The following is a 17,636-nucleotide window of genomic DNA, read 5'->3' as shown; positions in this document are numbered from 1 at the left end:
TTTTTTATAATGTGGTTTTCCCCCATAGGCTTTTCTATAGTGCTTATAAATCGCAGAAAAAAAATGCATTTAAAAAATGTCAGGAATAGAAAAAAAATACTTGTTAGAGAAAGTAATGAACATGCCTGAAATATTCATGTCCTTTTTTACAAGCCAAAAAAATAGCGGATAACTCTGCAACAGAGCGCCCAGTAAGAGGGTTACCGGAACTATTTTGTACTTTATAAATGGAGGGGCAGAGAAAAATTTCCCCCAAGTCCTTCTTTAATTTGACAGTATTTTTTTTCTATTCAGCCATTTCAACATTTAGCTCTGCACAGGTTTTCCAAAATTGTGTCTCCCTTTCAGGTGACGATAACCACCAGGTTGTTGGTGTCACACTTAAGTGGAATCAGGCATTATGAAAAGGATATCCAGAAAATCAGAAAAAAAATTGGAAAGAAATCCTCAGAATTGACTGGGTCAGTTGTGAGCACCACAGAGGAAACGGAATCCGCTAAGGCAGAGGAACAACACAAACCGAAACCGCAGGACACTGCAAAATCTAAGAGAAATGGATCTTTGCAACCTGAAGAGTTTTATATCAAGGACAAGTTCAATAGCGTGATTGAGGCTTTGGAACTTTTTAAGAATGATCCTTTGGTGTTTAAACCCGGTAGGTGACTTGACACTAAGCAATATTATATGATCGGAGATTTATGGGCAAAGTTGTGTACATCTGCTATTGACTTTCACTGTATAATGTTCAGTACCCCAAAATAAGTATACATTACTGTATGAGCTAGTTTAGAAGCCTAGCTTAATCCATGCAGCAAAAAAGAATATTTTTAATCAAGAATAATTGCAAGGTTGTCTCATTTTTCATTCAATGACATCATTGAATGGCTGTGATTGGTTAATCCAGCAGCGGCTTTCATTGGCTGACGCAGCACTGGATTAACCAATCAGAGCGTTAGCTTGCTGTAAGCGGGGTATTCAAGCTCTGCTTCCAGGAAGAACTGCTCTGTTGGCGTGAAGGAGGACGCGGCAGCCTGCAGCAGCACTGCAAGCCATCGCAAGGGAGTATTGTGTTTTTTGTTTGTTTTTTTTTTTACATGTAGCCTAGCTAGGTCTTATCAGGGTAGGGCTTATTATCAGGGAAGCACGGTAGTCAGAATAGAGATCATATGACCACCTGGAGAGAAAGAGGCCCAGAGTTTCAAATAGAAAGGATAACTAACCGAAGTAATACTAGCTGACTTTTATATACTAGGGGCTAGCTACGCAATGAATGAGAAAAACTTCACCAGAGTGGCCCTTTAAATAGAAAAAGTTGGATGACTAGTGTTCAAGGTTCAAATGCCAATCATTTCTCCCAACATTCCCATACATGTTCACTTGCTGAATGTGCTTGTGTTCTCAATGCCAAGAGGGGACGGAATAAGGCAACTAACTGAAGGATAAAGGCTCGGGCATGTTGGAATTCAGCATTTCTGATCTTGTTTCCTCCATCTGAAGAACCATCATCAACTGCACTTTTAATACAGATTCGATAGTTTGTTGTGCCAAAATTAGCGGGTTCAGCCAAGTTTGATCTAATACTTACCAACTTTTTTTTATGTAAGACTTCAATTTTAATTGAATATCATATATGTTTTATTAACTATTGTGTCCTCTTACATTGTTACTCTTATCACTTGGAAGCGCTTTATAAGCGGACTGTTAAGGTGCATTTACACCATAAAGATGATTTCTCAAAAGATGGCTTTTGAGCGATCATTTTGCATAAACTACTACTAGGTACCAATGCCTATTAGTACCAATTAGTAGCATGTGAGCTGCCAGGAGCTGTATTCAGGGAACAGACCACCCGCTGTTTCCTGATTACATTTCCTTTGCTCTGCCACGGGGCTGACAGCTGAGACAATACAATCAGCTGTTATCGGCGCTCCCTCAGGCAGAGCACAGCGTGCGGTCCTGCTTATTAGCTTTTCTGTCGAACGATTGATTTCAGGCAGAACTGAAATTCATCGCTCGGCAGAACAGTGATAGATGGGCACATTTACACTCAACGACTCACTGAAAAGATGGCTTTTGAGCGATAATTGTTGTCTAAACGGGCTTTTAGTCTTTCATATTGGTTTGCTACTGCTTGACTATACATTTTAATCTTGTTAAGTCTTTTCCTCTCCAGGGTCACAGTTCTTATATTCTACACATGCATGGACATTATTAAGTGCTATCGTTGAGCGGGCTTCAAGACGCAAGTTTCTGGATTATATGCAGCAGATGTTTAAAGATCTGGGCATGGTCAACACTCTTCCAGAGGAACACGAACCAATTATATACAACAGAGCAAGGTAAGTGCAGTTGAAACTAAAAAAGGGAAAATGTATGCAGCCATAGCTCTACATCAGTGGATTTGGCTGCAGACACCAAAGCATTTACTTTCCTTATTACTGAATGTCTTATATTAAATCTTCATTGGATCACAACAGACATGCTAAATGCTGAGCAGCCTACACAATATTTAGGCATATAAACTGCTTGCACAATATTTTAAGATTACCAGTGTAACAATTATATCACTGAAATATTACTGGATGAACACATCATTTTTTCCTACCTCTTATATTATACACTAACGGACAAAAGTTTTAGACCACAATTTTTTCAGTTTTTATTATTTATACAGTTTAATGTCTGAAATGTACTTTGATATGAAGCATAGAACAAATAAACCACTTAAGATGAATAAAAATAATGGATTAACTTTGTTTCATAAAATTAAATCTAGATTTTTGACTCTCCAAAGTAGTCGCCTCTAGCTGATATAACGGCTTTATAACCAAGGCATTATTTCTACAATTTCATTCAGAAATTATTCAAAAATGTATTTCCAACATTGTTGTAGAGGTTCCCGTAAATGTGCTGCACTTAGAGGTTGCTTTGCTTTAAGATTCTATCCAGTTCATCCCAAATGAGCTCATTGAGGTTTGGGCTGGATTCACACAGGCGTATATTGGCCGGGTTTTTACGCCCGGTCAATATACGCTGTCCATCTGATGCATTAGTTTACAATGCATCAGTGCACGTGGGCGTATTTTCGCGGCGTGAAAGTGGCTGGCCAGCTAAGATAGTGCATTTCAGCCAGGCGCATGACTTCTAAATTCTCACCTCTTTCCCTGCTCCTCTTCGCCCCTTATCGGCTATTTGCAATGACAGGGAGGCTGTCCCAGCTCCCATTGCTGGCTGTCAGAGGGGGCAGCAGCTTGGCACACTAGCTCCCGTCCCGCCTCCTCCCTTTGCCGAGAGACGGCGAGGGAGACAGCTTAGCAGAGCTAAACTGCCTCCCCCACCCCCCACCACGCCCAACGGAATTGCGGCCTCGGAGAATATGTGCTGGGCCAGGGCAGTTCAGCCTTAAGTCTGGAGATGGTGCAGGCGATTTCTTCCATTCTTTGAAGCCTACCGGCTTCTTTTTGTCTTTAAATAGTTCTGACACAACCTAGAAGTAAGTTTTGGATCATTGTCTTGCTGTAATAGGAACCCTTTAAATTTTTAAACAGTGTGCCAATCGCCCTTTGCAAGTTGCCAACTGTGAATCTAGCAAAAGAGCCCCAGACCATCATGGTTCCTCCTCTATGCATGACATCTGGCATCACACATTTAGGAACCATCCTTTCACCTACCTACTCAATGACATACAAAAACCCTGCGTTATTTAGCAAAGATGTAAAATTTCGATTCATCACTCTATCTGATGGACCCTCTTCCACTCCTCAATAATCCAGTGGAGGTGCTGCTTGGCCCAGGCAAAGCTTTTTATTTTTTAGTTTGCAGTCTTCGCGGTGTCTTTCTTATTGATACTCTACCTGTCAAGCCTGCAGATTAGTCTTCTCTTCGCAGTTGAAATGGAAACATATTTTTTGCTGCATTAAAATTTTTGCTGTAAGGCATCAATCACAGAAACTGTTGATTTTGAAAATCTTATCTAATTCCTATGGCCTGCCAGATCTCTGCCTATCAGTTTTCTCCAGTTTCAAAGTGCCTTTTAATGGTACAGGAAGCTATACTGACTGCCACCTTGGCTTTCTTGACAATTTCTCTGTAGTACACACCTACACTTCCAGGGGTTATAATTGTCTGTTTGTCTCCTTTGATTTTTTTTCTCTTTTTCTTGCCATTATGATAGCAATGTTCCCTGTCCTGAAGTGCGAAACTATCCAGATCCTGCCCTAGATGGTGTTGTAAAGCAGCCTGTTCCAGCACTATTTATATACAATCAGAGGGTTTAAAAGTAATCTATAAAAGTTAAGACACCAGCAGGAATAGTTTTACATCCAATTTCAAACCATAATTTCCTTTCTGCGCTGTAAAATACCTTGATGTGTTCCATAAAAAAACCCTTTGGGTAAAATCATAAATTCAGACAATTGTTGTGTTTTCAGGTTAAAACGTCATCATATTTTTATGTTTTGTAACTTACTTTTGAACCATTTCACATTATTTGAATTAAACTGCGTTCATGTCAGAAATAGCTGGAAAAATTGAAGTGTTTTAAAACTTTTGATCGGTAGAGTAACCTCACAGTAGTATTTAGTAGGAGATAATTGTGAACACGTAAGCTTTTATAAAACCCCCGTGTTCAGTGCAGAGTAGTCGTGTGCAGTTCAGTGGTGGAAATAGGGAGCTGGTGAACACATGCTGTGTAAGACATTTGGGAGAAGTCTGTCTGCAGCCTTTAAAATATGCAGAGCCATCCCAAACTAAACCGCGCCAAAAAACTGCTCGAGAAGAATGATTACTAGTTGCTCTGTCTGAAGAACAGAATCCATATTGTTCTGATTATAAGCAGACTGTTATTCCTAGGTCTCCCAGTATAGTACGGTGTGGTCTGCAGGATGACCTTTTAAAGTATGTTCTTTACATTGCAAGACACAGCTGTGTGGCTAGAAATCCCAGTGCACACGCTAGTAGGTTGTATTATTATTATTATTTTTTTTTTATTCTTTGTAATAAGAGAATTGTGTTATTTAGATCTGATTCTGTCCTTAATATTCTCTCACGTATTCAGACTTTTGTTGACTCAGCTGTTGGAAGCGTAGGAGGATTACATTTGGAGAGCAATAACACAAAGGGACCTAAAGATCTTTATTTCAGATATGGTGGAAGAGGTGAACTGTAAATTTTTCTCTGATGGAAGAGTGGAAGGGTCCAATACGGGGCAAAATAGAACATGCTGCGTCCCTTTTTTTGCGCCCACATATTACGCAGTGCATACATGCAAATGTGAGTGAAACAGCGAAAGGCAATGTATTTACTTGTACCACATGTATCACATGTACGTACATCACACGTGTAATACGCTGTAAATTTATGCTTGTGTGAGCCCGGCCTAAGAAAGGGAAAAAAAAGCTATATAACTCCTCCGGGTGAGGGTGCATGTAGCCAAGGTTTTCAACCCAACCAATATTCCTATGCCGCTTTCACACTGGCCACTGTTTACTGCAATTAGCGTGGCGTTCCGAGCGCTGTGCTAATCGCGATACAACGCCCCCATTGATTTCAATGAGGCCTCACAGACTTGTGCTTGAATGCGGCGTTTCTAGCCATGCGATTTTTGATTGCTGTCCTACTTTCACGCTTTTTCCCCTTTTTTTAACGCACCTCATCACCCATCACAATGATGGGCAGCGTTAAAAAGCGCTGTCAAACACTTTTACATACGTTCTAAATTGCCGCTCAAAATCGCAGTAAAATGTGTGAGAGGGGCCTTAGACCAAACTGATGTGCTGCCCCCCCCCCCCCCCCCCACACACACACACACCCGCCCCAGGGCTGTACTCTATGCAGAATAAGACAAAAGATCGGAAGGATAGGTGCTCAGTTAGTAATGCGCTGATGTAGGACAATCCCAATGTGTAAATAAAGAAGGATGTAATCTTAATAAAGATTATTATTATTCTTTATTGACATATTGGGATTGTCCCATTATTAGTCCCTTACTAACTGAGCAGCTATCCCTAACCTCGTTTTTTTATTTATTTTTTTTTAACTTATCTTGCAAGTGGAGATGAGGCTGGGTCAATGTTCAAACAATAATTTTATATACCTTTTTACAAAAAAACTCCAATCCTTTACTGAAGCCATCAACTGTTTCTGCTAAAACTCGTTCCTGTGGTAACTGCGCCACTGCTCTTACAGTAAAAAAGGCTCGTCCCTGTGGAGATTGAATTTTTTTTTACTCCAGCAATGTGTGCTTCTTTGTTTGAGGTGACTGAATTTTGAAAGGTTGTTTTTTTTTTTTTTGTCTTTAACATAACTTTTGTGTGCACCATTTATATATTTGTACAAGTGTATCATGTCTAGAGATGAGCGAACATAGTCGGTTCGGGTGTTTTTGCACTCGAGCACCGCTTTTTCTGAGTAACTGACTACTCGGCCGAAAAGATTTGGGGGGCGGCGTGGTGGAGCGGAGGGTAGCAGTGGGCAACAGGGGGGAGCTCTACCCTCCCCCCGGCTCCCCCCGAATCTTTTCGTCCGATTAGTCAGTTACTCGGAAAAAGCGGTGCTCGAGTGCAAAAACACCCAAAAAAAATATGTTCGCTCATCTCTAATTATGTCCCTTCCCTTCAGATGTTTCTCCTATTAAAAAAAGTAAGTATTTTATTTTACGCTGTCCTCATAAATAAGGTTCTCTTTGCCCTTAATCAGTTTCTTGTTGTGGTCATGCAGCCTAGGAAAACTGTACAGCCCAAAACCTCTACTTTTTTTAAATGCCTGTTATAAATGAAGTTTGTTTTTTTTTCCAGACGCTTGAACATGAACTGTATATCCTTTTCCCTTCAGCCCCATTTAAAGAGGTTTTTTGAGATATATATATTTTTTTTTTACTTTGTGTAAGACCATGTTGCCAATGCAGCGAAATAACAAATAGTCATATACTCACCTCTTCCAGCTCCCCGCTGTGTCCAGGTCTCCCCTGTGATGCAATGTTTACAGGCTGCAGCAGCTTGTTTAGTGGACGTCCGAGGCTCCTGCAGCCAATGACAAAGCTCAGTGCTTGATCGCTGAGCTGTCATCGACTGCAGCAGCCTGTGACGTCTTATACACAGGCTGCTGCAGCCTGCAAACAAACACTGAGCACTGAGTAGTGGTGACGGAGATGCAGTGACCCAGGAACAGCGAATGTATGACTGTTTGTTACTTTGTTGCATGGGGAACACTGTTTTACACAAACAAAACCTTGAAAACCCCTTTAGGAAAACTCCGCTGAACATACATTTATGGCATAGCAATTTGATATGAACAGCCAGATTGGCAATAGTAGCTCAGATTTGAGTAATTTTAGGTCTTTCCACCATCCAAACTCACAATATAGGAGTCCTCGTGTAAGTGGACACTCAGGGGTCAGACATTAGAACCACACGCATTTATGTTGAATCTCTTTCTGGCAAAATGTTTGTATTTTATGTTCCTAACTTGTGTCTTCCTAAATACTTCTGAAAAGCTGTTGAACCTGCTGTACCAACATGAGGAGGCCTTGCGTCCCTCCCCAGCTGCTCCCATTCCTCCAGTTCTCAGTCCCCTGCTGGTCTCCACTCTTGGCTGCAAAGCAATGACGTCCCAACAACCAGCCGTGATTGCTGGTGAAGTGAGCCGGTGGTAGCCTGCCGCGATCACGTGGCCTTAGGGTTGTTGTTTTCATTGCTGGCTTGTTGTGCCAGGAAGTGCCGGGCATTGAAGGGATGGGCACAGTGGAGTAGATAAGTATGGCTTCTTACATGTAGATGCAATACAACATGGTGAGCAGCTTCTGAAAAAACAATTATCCCAGGATAACGTTTGCTAAGCTTTTTTTCACTGACACACTTTTTGGGGTGTTTATTCTTTTCCTCAAAAAAGTCTGTAAGAAGAAGAAAAAAAAAGAACAGACAAGAGATAAAACTCCAAATATCGAATAAAAATGTATTTTTTTGTAGTGTGTTTTTATATTTACCTGTGGATTCCCATTTAATATCTAAGCCTTTTTTTTTTTGTAAAAATCTTCTAGCTGTACTTGTAGTATACAGAACGTTCCAGAGAACTTTACTTTTGTATTGTTTGTTATTCGCTTGACCTCCAGGTACTTTCTTTACTAGTCTGAGACATAACAAGTTCTCCAGCTCTCAGTAAAACAGCCTCCACCCCGGGCCAAGATGTACGAGGAATCCTTCAGCATGAAGGAATGCTAGGAGCAGTGGTCAAGAAACCACAAGAACATGCCACAATGATGAATTTTTCCCTGTGTCTGCACAATAAATGGCTGTCCTGGAGTGACCCACCCAACAAAGAATGCACATACTGCCGTTACAGAACTCAGACTACTCGGACTAGAGATTGCCTTTTTTGTATTGCAGACTTACAAAGAGGCTTTTTGGAAAATTAAGTAGCAACATGATTTTTTATTTTTATTTTTTTGCCATGACAAAAGTATTCCACTTTTTCTTTGCATCAGTTTTGATAAATCTTCCCCAATATTTTAGTACCACAATTTATAAAATATGGGCATTGAAAGCAAGGTTGTTAAGTACCTCATGCATACAGTGTATTTGTAGTGCACTATTCACTAACCTTGAGTAGCTAAAGGTGTCGCTCAGTTGGCCGTGTGGTGGGATGATCAGTTTGCAGCTTAAAGCGACTGATCCCAGACAAACCAAGGTGGCTGCACTGCTTCTCTGACTTACTGATGGGACACTTTTTATCAGTAGTCATTTCATGCTGCTTTGATTAGCCAGCTGCAGGCCTGCCCGTATCACATCTTGTATCCAAGCTAGAGGCAATACAACAGGGTACTAGAGCCTCCATGGCTACCTGTATCACATCTTGTATCCAAGCTAGAAGTGTACAACAGGATACTAGAGCCTCCATGCCGCCCGTATCACATCTAGTATCCAAGCTAGAGGCAGTACAACAGGGTACTAGAGGGTCCGTGCCCACCTGTATCACATCCTGCTTCCAAGCTAGAGGCAATACAACAGGGTACTAGAGCCTCCATGACACCCGTATCACATCTAGTATCCAAGCTAGAGGCAATACAAATGGGTACTAGAGGGTCCGTGCCCACCTATATCACATCCTGCTTCTAAGCTAGAGGCGGTACAACAGAGTACTAGAGCCTCCCTTCAAGGGTTCAGTTTTCTGCAATTATCCTTTATATATTGCTCTGCTATTGTATTCACTTACAATCACAGACCGTTTCATTCGATTCTGACAACTCTTTTCTAGGTGCTTGATTTTTTTTTTTTAAACAGTGTATATTTTGTTGTTTTTTTTTTTTGTTTTCTTCAGTTACTCACCCTGTTTTTCCAGTTTTCTTTTTTTAACTTTCAGGCCCACAATTTTGTCTTCATTCAGTTTTATGTAAATCTATGATCTTACTGTCCCCTGCTGGCTGTGCTGTGCAATTGTGCTTTTTGCCTCCAGCCAAGATTACAGTTTAGACATGACAGTCTGTGAAAGGCGCATGCTAAAATGTAAGCAATCTTCTTATAGTTGGGAAAATAAATAACAGAAGAGAATAAACAACACCAGCTGGTCTGACTAGAGAGAAGGCTGAGCGGCAAAGCTAAAGCAAGCTACTGTCCAGCGAGACTGTAACAGATAAAACCTCAGTAACATCTTGTAGATTCCAGAGTGGACTAAATATAATATACTGGAAAAATACATACCATTATTAGAAAACCTTCCCTGTTTTAAAGAAGAACTCTCGCGAAAACACATTTTTCTTTCTCCCAGCACCTCCACGACAGCACTACCTGGAGGATGTCCCCACCTCCTCTGGGACAGGAAACCACGTTAAAGTCCTTTAGATTAATCCCCTCCGGCAGGGGACGCTGGTGCTGAGACCAAAGGCAGCATTTTGTCTGAGTTTCCTTGGGTCTTTTGTCGCAATGGTCAGACGCCAGCGGTGTTTCGGTAGCGGAACCCCTTGACGGGGAAATTTGTGTAGTGTGTTTCTTATAGCACAGCGCCCCTCCCCTATGTTGCGGAACATGAGACGTTTGGGGAGAAAGTGGACAATGACCTTCAGGTTGGAACAAGGAAGTATTCCCTGGGCTGGGTCTCTCTCAAGTTTGTTCAGGATTCAATATTGAAGACTGGGAGCTTCAGGCTCAGTATGAACTAGATTTCTTGTGATGACAAATTGGACCGTCCATTATTTTTTTGCAAAGAGGTCGATGTGCTCCTCATGGCAGTTAGGTTCCTTCGGACTTCTCAATATCCATAGTGCAAGATTGGATGTTCCATGGTGTGGATACTAGGAGGAGAGTGTTTCCTAACCACACAACAGTTTGTAAATTGATTTCTAAAGAATGGGCTAAGCCTGATAAGAAAAAAGTGAGTTCCTCAGATGTTTAAATGTAAATATCCTTTTTATGAATAGGATTCGGTGGTTTGGGATAGAACTCCAAAAGTGGATGTTCCCGTGGCTATAATTTCAAAGCGGTCCTCTGTACCTTTTGAAGGCTTCGGATTTCTAAGGGACCGATTAGATTAAAAAAAACTGGAGAGTCTCCTTAGAAAAAAATGGAGAGTCCACCATAGCTTTAGTCAGGTCCTTGATAGGTGTGCCATGCACAGGTCGCTCTCTGAAGATTTGGCTTACAGAGCTATAGTAGCATTTAGAAGCTAAAACTCCTAGGGATCAGATATTAGCTTTATTACCAATTCTTAAAGGGGCTGTTGACTTCATTGCTAATGCTTCTGGAAAATCAATTAAAATGTCAGCCTCTTTAACAAATGCAGCCAAGAGAGCGATCTGGGCCATTGCCTCTAAATCCAAGTTATGTTTCTTTCCGTGTGAAGGAGACAGAGTCTTTTGGATCTGAATTAGATAATATTTGGGATAAAGTAGCTCCTTAGGAAAAAGGTTTTTCAGTGGAGAACAAGTTTTTTTCAAAGGCGTGGTTTTTCTCTGAACAGAACCCGAGCTACAGAAGGCCCTGAAAAATACCAATTGGAGACAAAAAACAAAGGCCTAAAATGCAGAAGGGACGTCTAAACAGGATTCCGGTTGAAGGGAGGGGGGAGGGGGTCACCGAAAATTCTTTTATTAGGACTGTCTTCAGATATCTAGTTCCCTATACATCTTGGTCATCATACAAAATGTTTGTCTAGAATTTTTTTTGCAACATCCCCCAGAACAGTTTATCCTTGCCTCTCACAGATCTGATGAAACAGGAGGCTTTGGAAGAAGAGCTTCAAAATTTACTGGGAAAAAAAGCAATTATTCCGATCCCATAAGATAGGAACAGAAAAGATTTTTATCCCCACCTATTCTTAATCAAAAAAGCGAATGACAAATTTCTTGCAATCACAAATCTAAAAGGTCTTAATCTGTTTCTACAATACAAAAAATTCTAGATGGAATTAATCACCTCAACAGTAAACTTACTAGTTGTTTCATGGCGTCCATAGACCTCCAGGACGCATATTTTCAGAAGCAAAAGTTTTCTTTCGAATTATGGCGATTTGTTAGGCGGCAAAATTCACCATTTTTCAGTTCGCGGCTCTACCATTTGGACTGTCAACCTTCCCCAGAATCTTTACAAAAATAACGTCCGACTTGTGAGCGCTTCTTCGTGTTGTGGGAATGTTAATAGTCCCTACCTGGACGAGCTTCTGATTATGGGAAGTTTGAAATAAATAGCTGCCAACCATGTCCAGGAGGTTCAGGATCCTCTGTCTTCCCTAAGTTGGATTCTAAATACCGAAAAATACGACCTTGTTCCCGGAAAAGTAAAGGTGTCCGAGGTATCCAGCTAGACTCTTTGATAAAAAAAAAAATTCTCCTAGACATTAATGTAGAGAAAGTTCACGCAAAAACAAGCTCCTTCCTTATGGCATCTTCTGTTTCCATCAGAAAGGTGTTAAAGGGGTTGTCTCACGGCAGCAAGTGGGGTTATACACTTCTGTATGGCCATATTAATGCACTTTGTAATATACATCGTGCATTAAATATGAGCCATACAGAAGTTATTCACTTACCTGCTCCGTTGCTAGCGTCCTCGTCTCCATGGTTCCGTCTAAATTCGCTGGCGGCTTGCTTTTTTAGACGCGCTTGCGCAGTCCGGTCTTTTGCTCTCAGCACGAGCCGCTTCAGCCTGCTAGCCGCTACAGCTCTTCTGCGCATGCGCAGACGAGCTGTCACTTCTCGGGAGCGCGCTGGAGCCGCCATTCTGTACCATCCTCTCTTAGAGGAAGGTGTAGAAACTGGAGCCGCCCAGCCGCCCAGGTAAGTGATGGGGGTCTGCCGCTGGGCCGGGGGGTCTGCCGCTGGGTCGGGGTGGCCTTCGTTTGTTGTCAGGGGTCTAGCGCCGGTCACCTGCTGCCTGGCGGTGGGTGACTGTGTGCCGTGGTCGGCGGCTGCGGGGCGTCTGGTTGTCAGGGAGACACAGCTGGTAGAGTCTCGGGAGCGCGCACGTCGGGCTACAGCAAGCGACGGGAAAAAAGCCGGTGGCCATCTTGGGAAAATTTTTATAAGTTGCTGGAACTGTAAGTACAAACCAGCTAGAAAAGTCATTTACAGGGGGGCTTAGTAATATATGTTTAATTAGGGGGACTGGGCAAAAAAAAAATTCACTGCTTCCTCGAGACAACCCCTTTAAGTCTTCTAGGTTTTTACCCTTCTTGCATCCCGGCTGTCAAGTAGGTACAGGCCCACTCCAAATGTCTTCAAAATCTCCTGCTGCAAATTGGAACAAGAAAAAGGACTCCTTAGAAAAAAAATTGTTATCCTTTTTTTTCGGTGAAGTGTTCTCTACTTTTGTGGTTAAAGGAAGAAAGTCTTCTTCAAGGTGTACCGTGGACTTGTCCAAGTCCTATAGTCATAGCTACAGGAGCAAGCAAGTTAGGCTGGGGAGCGCATCCAGTAGGAAAACTAATTCAGGAAATTTGTGAGCTGAACATGCAAACAAGCTTGTCAAATTTCAGAGAATTGGCAGCGGTCAGGGCTTTAAAACCAGAAATTCTAAATACATAGCTTATCTAAGCAAGCAGGTGGGCAGCTGGGACCGGAACCTTTCTGCTCTCGTGAAAAAAAATTATTTCATATTTTCCTATAACAGCAGTTCATCTCAAAGGGGAATAAAATGTCACAGATAATAGGTGGTAAAATAGAACATGCTGCATTTTTTTACACAGCCAACATAGGCAATAAATATATGCAAGTGTGATTAGAACAATGAAAATCAATGTACTTTCATTGACACAATTTACTGCGTATTGTGCGCATGTACACTGAGCGCGTTTGTATGAAATTAGTTTGAAATAACTTCCTAGGGGGATGTGTTCTAGTGCTCGGGCCACAAGTTGGCTTTGGTTATTCACCATGTAAACCTAACCTTCCTCACTATACTTCCCTTTTTATAAAGCTTATAGTAGTGGTCTTCCTCTTTGTGAAGTGCTGTTAATAATTAGTTTAGTTACGTGTTCTGCGCTATACAGTATATTCCCCTATGTAATGTAGGTGGGAGTAATCGTCTAAGGCCTTATTAACACAACAATATCTTTAAGCCAAAACCAGGAGTGGGCACAAATAACGGAAGATGTAGTCTTTTTATTATACTCTCACTCTCTGTTTTGGCTTGGAAATACTGATGCAAAATCCTGCCAATGTGAAAGTGGTTTCAGGGTGTATTTATTTACATGTGGCAGATTTATTGCATAAATGTCTACAACTACACTATCCATCTTATTTTTAAATTTATATCCTTTTTCAACGCTGCGTTTACTGAGGTTTCAGCAGCGCTGGCATGCGTTATGCCAGCGCTTTGGCTGTGTTTTCAGCACAGCTGATAACGCAGCTAAGGAAGTTGAAAAAAAACCCCAAAACAAATACTCACCAATGGGCACCATCCCTGCCGGCTTATAGGCACGTGTCTGTGCCTGCAGAGCATCTCTTGCTACCAATGGAGTTTCAAGACCACGCCTCCAGTAAGAGATTGCTTTGATTTATCTGAGCCACGAGCCATTCATTCATTGAATGGCTGTTTTTGGCACTGGATTAGCCAATCAGAGCAATCTCTTGCTGGAGGCGGGGTCTTCAAACCCAGTCACAGCAAAAGATCCTCTGACAAGTGCCGAGAGCCCCTGAAAGCAGCGCCCAGGGACCCAAACAGCACAAGCATCTTTTGAGTATAACTTATTACTATTTTTTTTATTGTTTCGGCAGCGCTGCCCAAAGTGTGGCAGTATGCTAACGTTGCCCATTCATTTCAATGGGCGACGCAGGGCTGTAAACAGCCAAAGACAGAGCATGCATCGCTGTCAAAGTGCAATGTTGAAGACACTGTGTTTGACGCTGTGCTAAAAAGGCAGCGCTAAACGCTGTAAAAAAAAAAAGTCTGTGTGAGGGAGGTTTTAAAATGTACAAATCGAATAAATCGTTTGGATAAGTAAACTTTTCTAATGTATGTCTAATCCCCCCCTACTCATTTCCTGGCCAAGCTACTGAAGAGTATCTGAGTTTCAAACAAGTTTCTAAAATATAACAGTTTCTTTTTACCTTCTCATTTGCTTCTGTTTACATGTCTGTACATTCTGATTTCCAGGTGATCGTCCTCATTTTTCTGATGACCTGTTGTTTGCAATCCACTTTTAGGGAGGTGTCGTGTAGCAAGCATAGCATTCTGCCAGTAGTTCATTGTCCTGACTTCCTTGCCATGACATCCCGTGTTGCATTGGTATACAGCTAAGCGCTCCGAGCGGGGTATGTAGAACACAGCTGGAGCTCTGTCTTCTTCATAATCCCGTGTTCTCCGAGCGGCATACCAGCTGAAACATTGGCATCAACGGTATCCTGCTGAGAACTCAGCGCGCATTACTGATAAGGCTCATCATTCTTTCAGCTTGCTGAAAGACAACAATGACTTGTTAATGAAAACTGCACGATGTCCATGCAGTTAGACCCAACAACTCTCGCTCAAAAGACAGCCTTTTGAGCTAGAATCATTGGGTCTAATTGGGCCTTAACAAATTTTTTTGCATAGAAATGCTAAGAAGTTAAATGTACAGATAATTGTCAAATCCGTTTAATTTCCCTCATTAGCTAAGTAAACACTGTAGATGTTGTTTGCTCAGGTGGGTGTGTGTTTATGCGAGGAATCTCTGGCCAGCAGGTTTTTAATGCGTGTAAAGATGAGCCATTGTCTTCTGCTGGCCCTAAACAAGTAGTCATTGTGTTAGCAAGGCAAACAATCACCCCTCCCCGTTCAGTCTTTCAAATCACTGGCTGAATGCCATTTAAACGGAATAAATGACAATTTTTATGCGGGCTGAAACTCCACGATAAACGGCAAGTGAAGGAATAGTTCACGTGGGTTGTGCGTTTACACGTAATGCTTATCGCTCACTTTTGCTCGTTTGAACTAATTTTGAGTGATAATTAGGGATGAGCGAGTATACTCGCTAAGGCACTACTCGCTCGAGTAATGTGCCTTAGCCGAGTATCTCCCCGCTCGTCCCGAAAGATTCGGGTGCTGCCGCGGGGCGGAGAGAGAAGGGAGGAACGGAGGGGAGATCCCTCTCTCCCGCCCGCTCTTCCCCGCTCCCCGCCGCAACTCACCTGTGGCGGCCCCCGAATCTTTAGGGACGAGCAGGGAGATACTCGGCTAAGGCACATTACTCGAGCGAGTAGTGCCTTAGCGAGTATACTCGCTCATCCCTAGTGATAATCATTGCATGTAAATGGGCCTTAAGGCAGAGTAGAGGCTGTGGACTATGCCCTAAGACTGCATACATATCATGGGCAACATGCAACCTCTAGCCAACTGCAAGGAGCGGAAAATACAGCAGAATATACGGATTGAAGCAAATTCTTGCATTCCTGGATTGTTGCCCAGATACTACTTTATTATTCAGAAGCCTACACACAGTAGTAACGTGGGGCCTCATGATTACACGAGAATTCACATGGGAAACTTTTTTTTTTACCCAGGTTTCTGTTTTAGTAAGTACAGTTTATCACATGGTATCTACCTCCATCACATGTACTTACTACGACTAAAAACCACAGCAACTCAAGGTAAAACCAAATGCAACTTGCTGCTCAACCACTGTGTTCGGGCTGTCTTCAAGGCAATGACTCATGTAGTTAATGTTCCATTTTTTGACAATGTAGAAGTGAATGTGTTATTTCTCCGGACTTTCTTTGGGGGTTGGGGGGGGGGAAGTTCTATTGCATTCTCTTTAAGCCAGTAACTTGTATGTGTGTTGTTAAAAAGAGAAGTAGATCTGATTATTTTCGTTTTGTCTATCGTACAGATTTTACAGTTTCAACGACAAGAAACGTCTGATAAACTCTCCATATGTCGATAACTCCTGTAAATGGGCAGGTGGAGGCTTCCTTTCTACTGTGACTGACCTTCTAAGGTTTGGAAACGTCCTCCTGTATAGCTATCAAGCCAAGGAAATGTCCACAATGTTGCCAGGATATTTAAAACCAGACACTGTTTCCATGATGTGGAGACAAGTCCCCAATACTGAAATGTCTTGGGATAGGGATGGAAAATATGGCATGGGGTGGGGAACTGTGGAAGGAAAGCAGGATTATGGGCAATGCAAGTGCCAGAAGCATTACGTATCACACACCGGAGGAGCTGTTGGAGCTAGTAGTGTCTTACTTGTCCTGCCTGAGGAAGACCAACAGACGGTGAGCCCTCCAAGGGGCATTGTGGTCGCCATAATAGCCAATATGCAGGGTACAGGCCTCAACAGCGCAGCCTTAAAAATCGCACTAGAATTTCAGAAGGCCAAATCAGCCGAGTCATAAGCAGTGGCTTCTGGGACCCGTATTTTTAGGATTAACACTATTGAAGAACTAATGAAAAAAACTCTTTAATAAAGACAATTTTAAAGTGTATGCTTTGTGAAAACACTTTCTTTGTAAACTAAACAAACCTTTTACATTAAACTGCATTTTCCTGTTTCATACAGTAAATTTGCTCTACTCTTTATTCCTTGTTTTACACTGACTTCTGCATGTAATAACTTCCAATTATTCTCCACGGAGCTACAGTATCCAGCTGCCTATACAATTATGTGTTCTCAGTGCTCACATGCATTACTTGTCAGCAGATTCATGCTGTGCTCACCATCAGCTTGAGTCCTTAACAGGCTTCTTGCTACAATGCATGTGTTTCAGAGAAAACTGTTTCAGGGCTTATTCAGACGACCGTATATTGGCTGCGTTTTCACACCCGGCCGATATACGGTGTCCTTGTCTGCAGGGGGAGGAGCCTGGAAGATCCAGGAGCAGGAACTGAGCTTCCGCCCCTTGCCACTATTTGCAATAGGAGGGGGCGAGATGGGGCGGAGCTAAGTAACGCCGCTTAGCCCCGCCCCGTCCTGCCCCTCCCATTGCAAATAGTGGCGAGGGGCGGGAGCTCAGTTCCTGCTCCTGACTCTTCCACCCCCCCCTCCCCCTGCAGACAAGGACACCGTATATCGGCTCGGCGTGAAAACGCAGCCGATATACGGTCGTCTAAATAAGCCCTTAGGGTGTGTTCACATGTTGCTGATTTTCTGCTGAGTTCACTGCGGAATGAGAGCTGAAATTCTACAGCAAAGTAGAATGTAAGTGAATGGCTTTTGTTTTTAAAAAAAATCATTTG

General features: G+C 42.3%; 1 protein-coding gene across 1 annotated transcript in view; it reads left to right on the top strand.

Moving 5' to 3' along the window:
* The window catches only part of LACTB (lactamase beta), a 29,293-nt gene extending 12,410 nt beyond the window's left edge, over positions 1 to 16,883 (top strand). Inside the window, exons 4-6 of the mRNA XM_066592304.1 lie at positions 349 to 655; positions 2,174 to 2,339; positions 16,288 to 16,883. Of these exons, the coding sequence (XP_066448401.1) occupies positions 349 to 655; positions 2,174 to 2,339; positions 16,288 to 16,795 (981 nt within the window). The 3' untranslated portion in view covers positions 16,796 to 16,883. The remainder of the gene's footprint in view (positions 1 to 348; positions 656 to 2,173; positions 2,340 to 16,287) is intronic.
* Positions 16,884 to 17,636: the final 753 nt, after the last annotated feature.

The sequence above is a fragment of the Eleutherodactylus coqui genome, chromosome 2, assembly GCF_035609145.1.
Source record: "Eleutherodactylus coqui strain aEleCoq1 chromosome 2, aEleCoq1.hap1, whole genome shotgun sequence".
NCBI lineage: Eukaryota > Metazoa > Chordata > Amphibia > Anura > Eleutherodactylidae > Eleutherodactylus > Eleutherodactylus coqui.
Note: the sequence above shows the minus strand (reverse complement) of the source record. Positions and strands in the feature narration are given on the sequence as shown.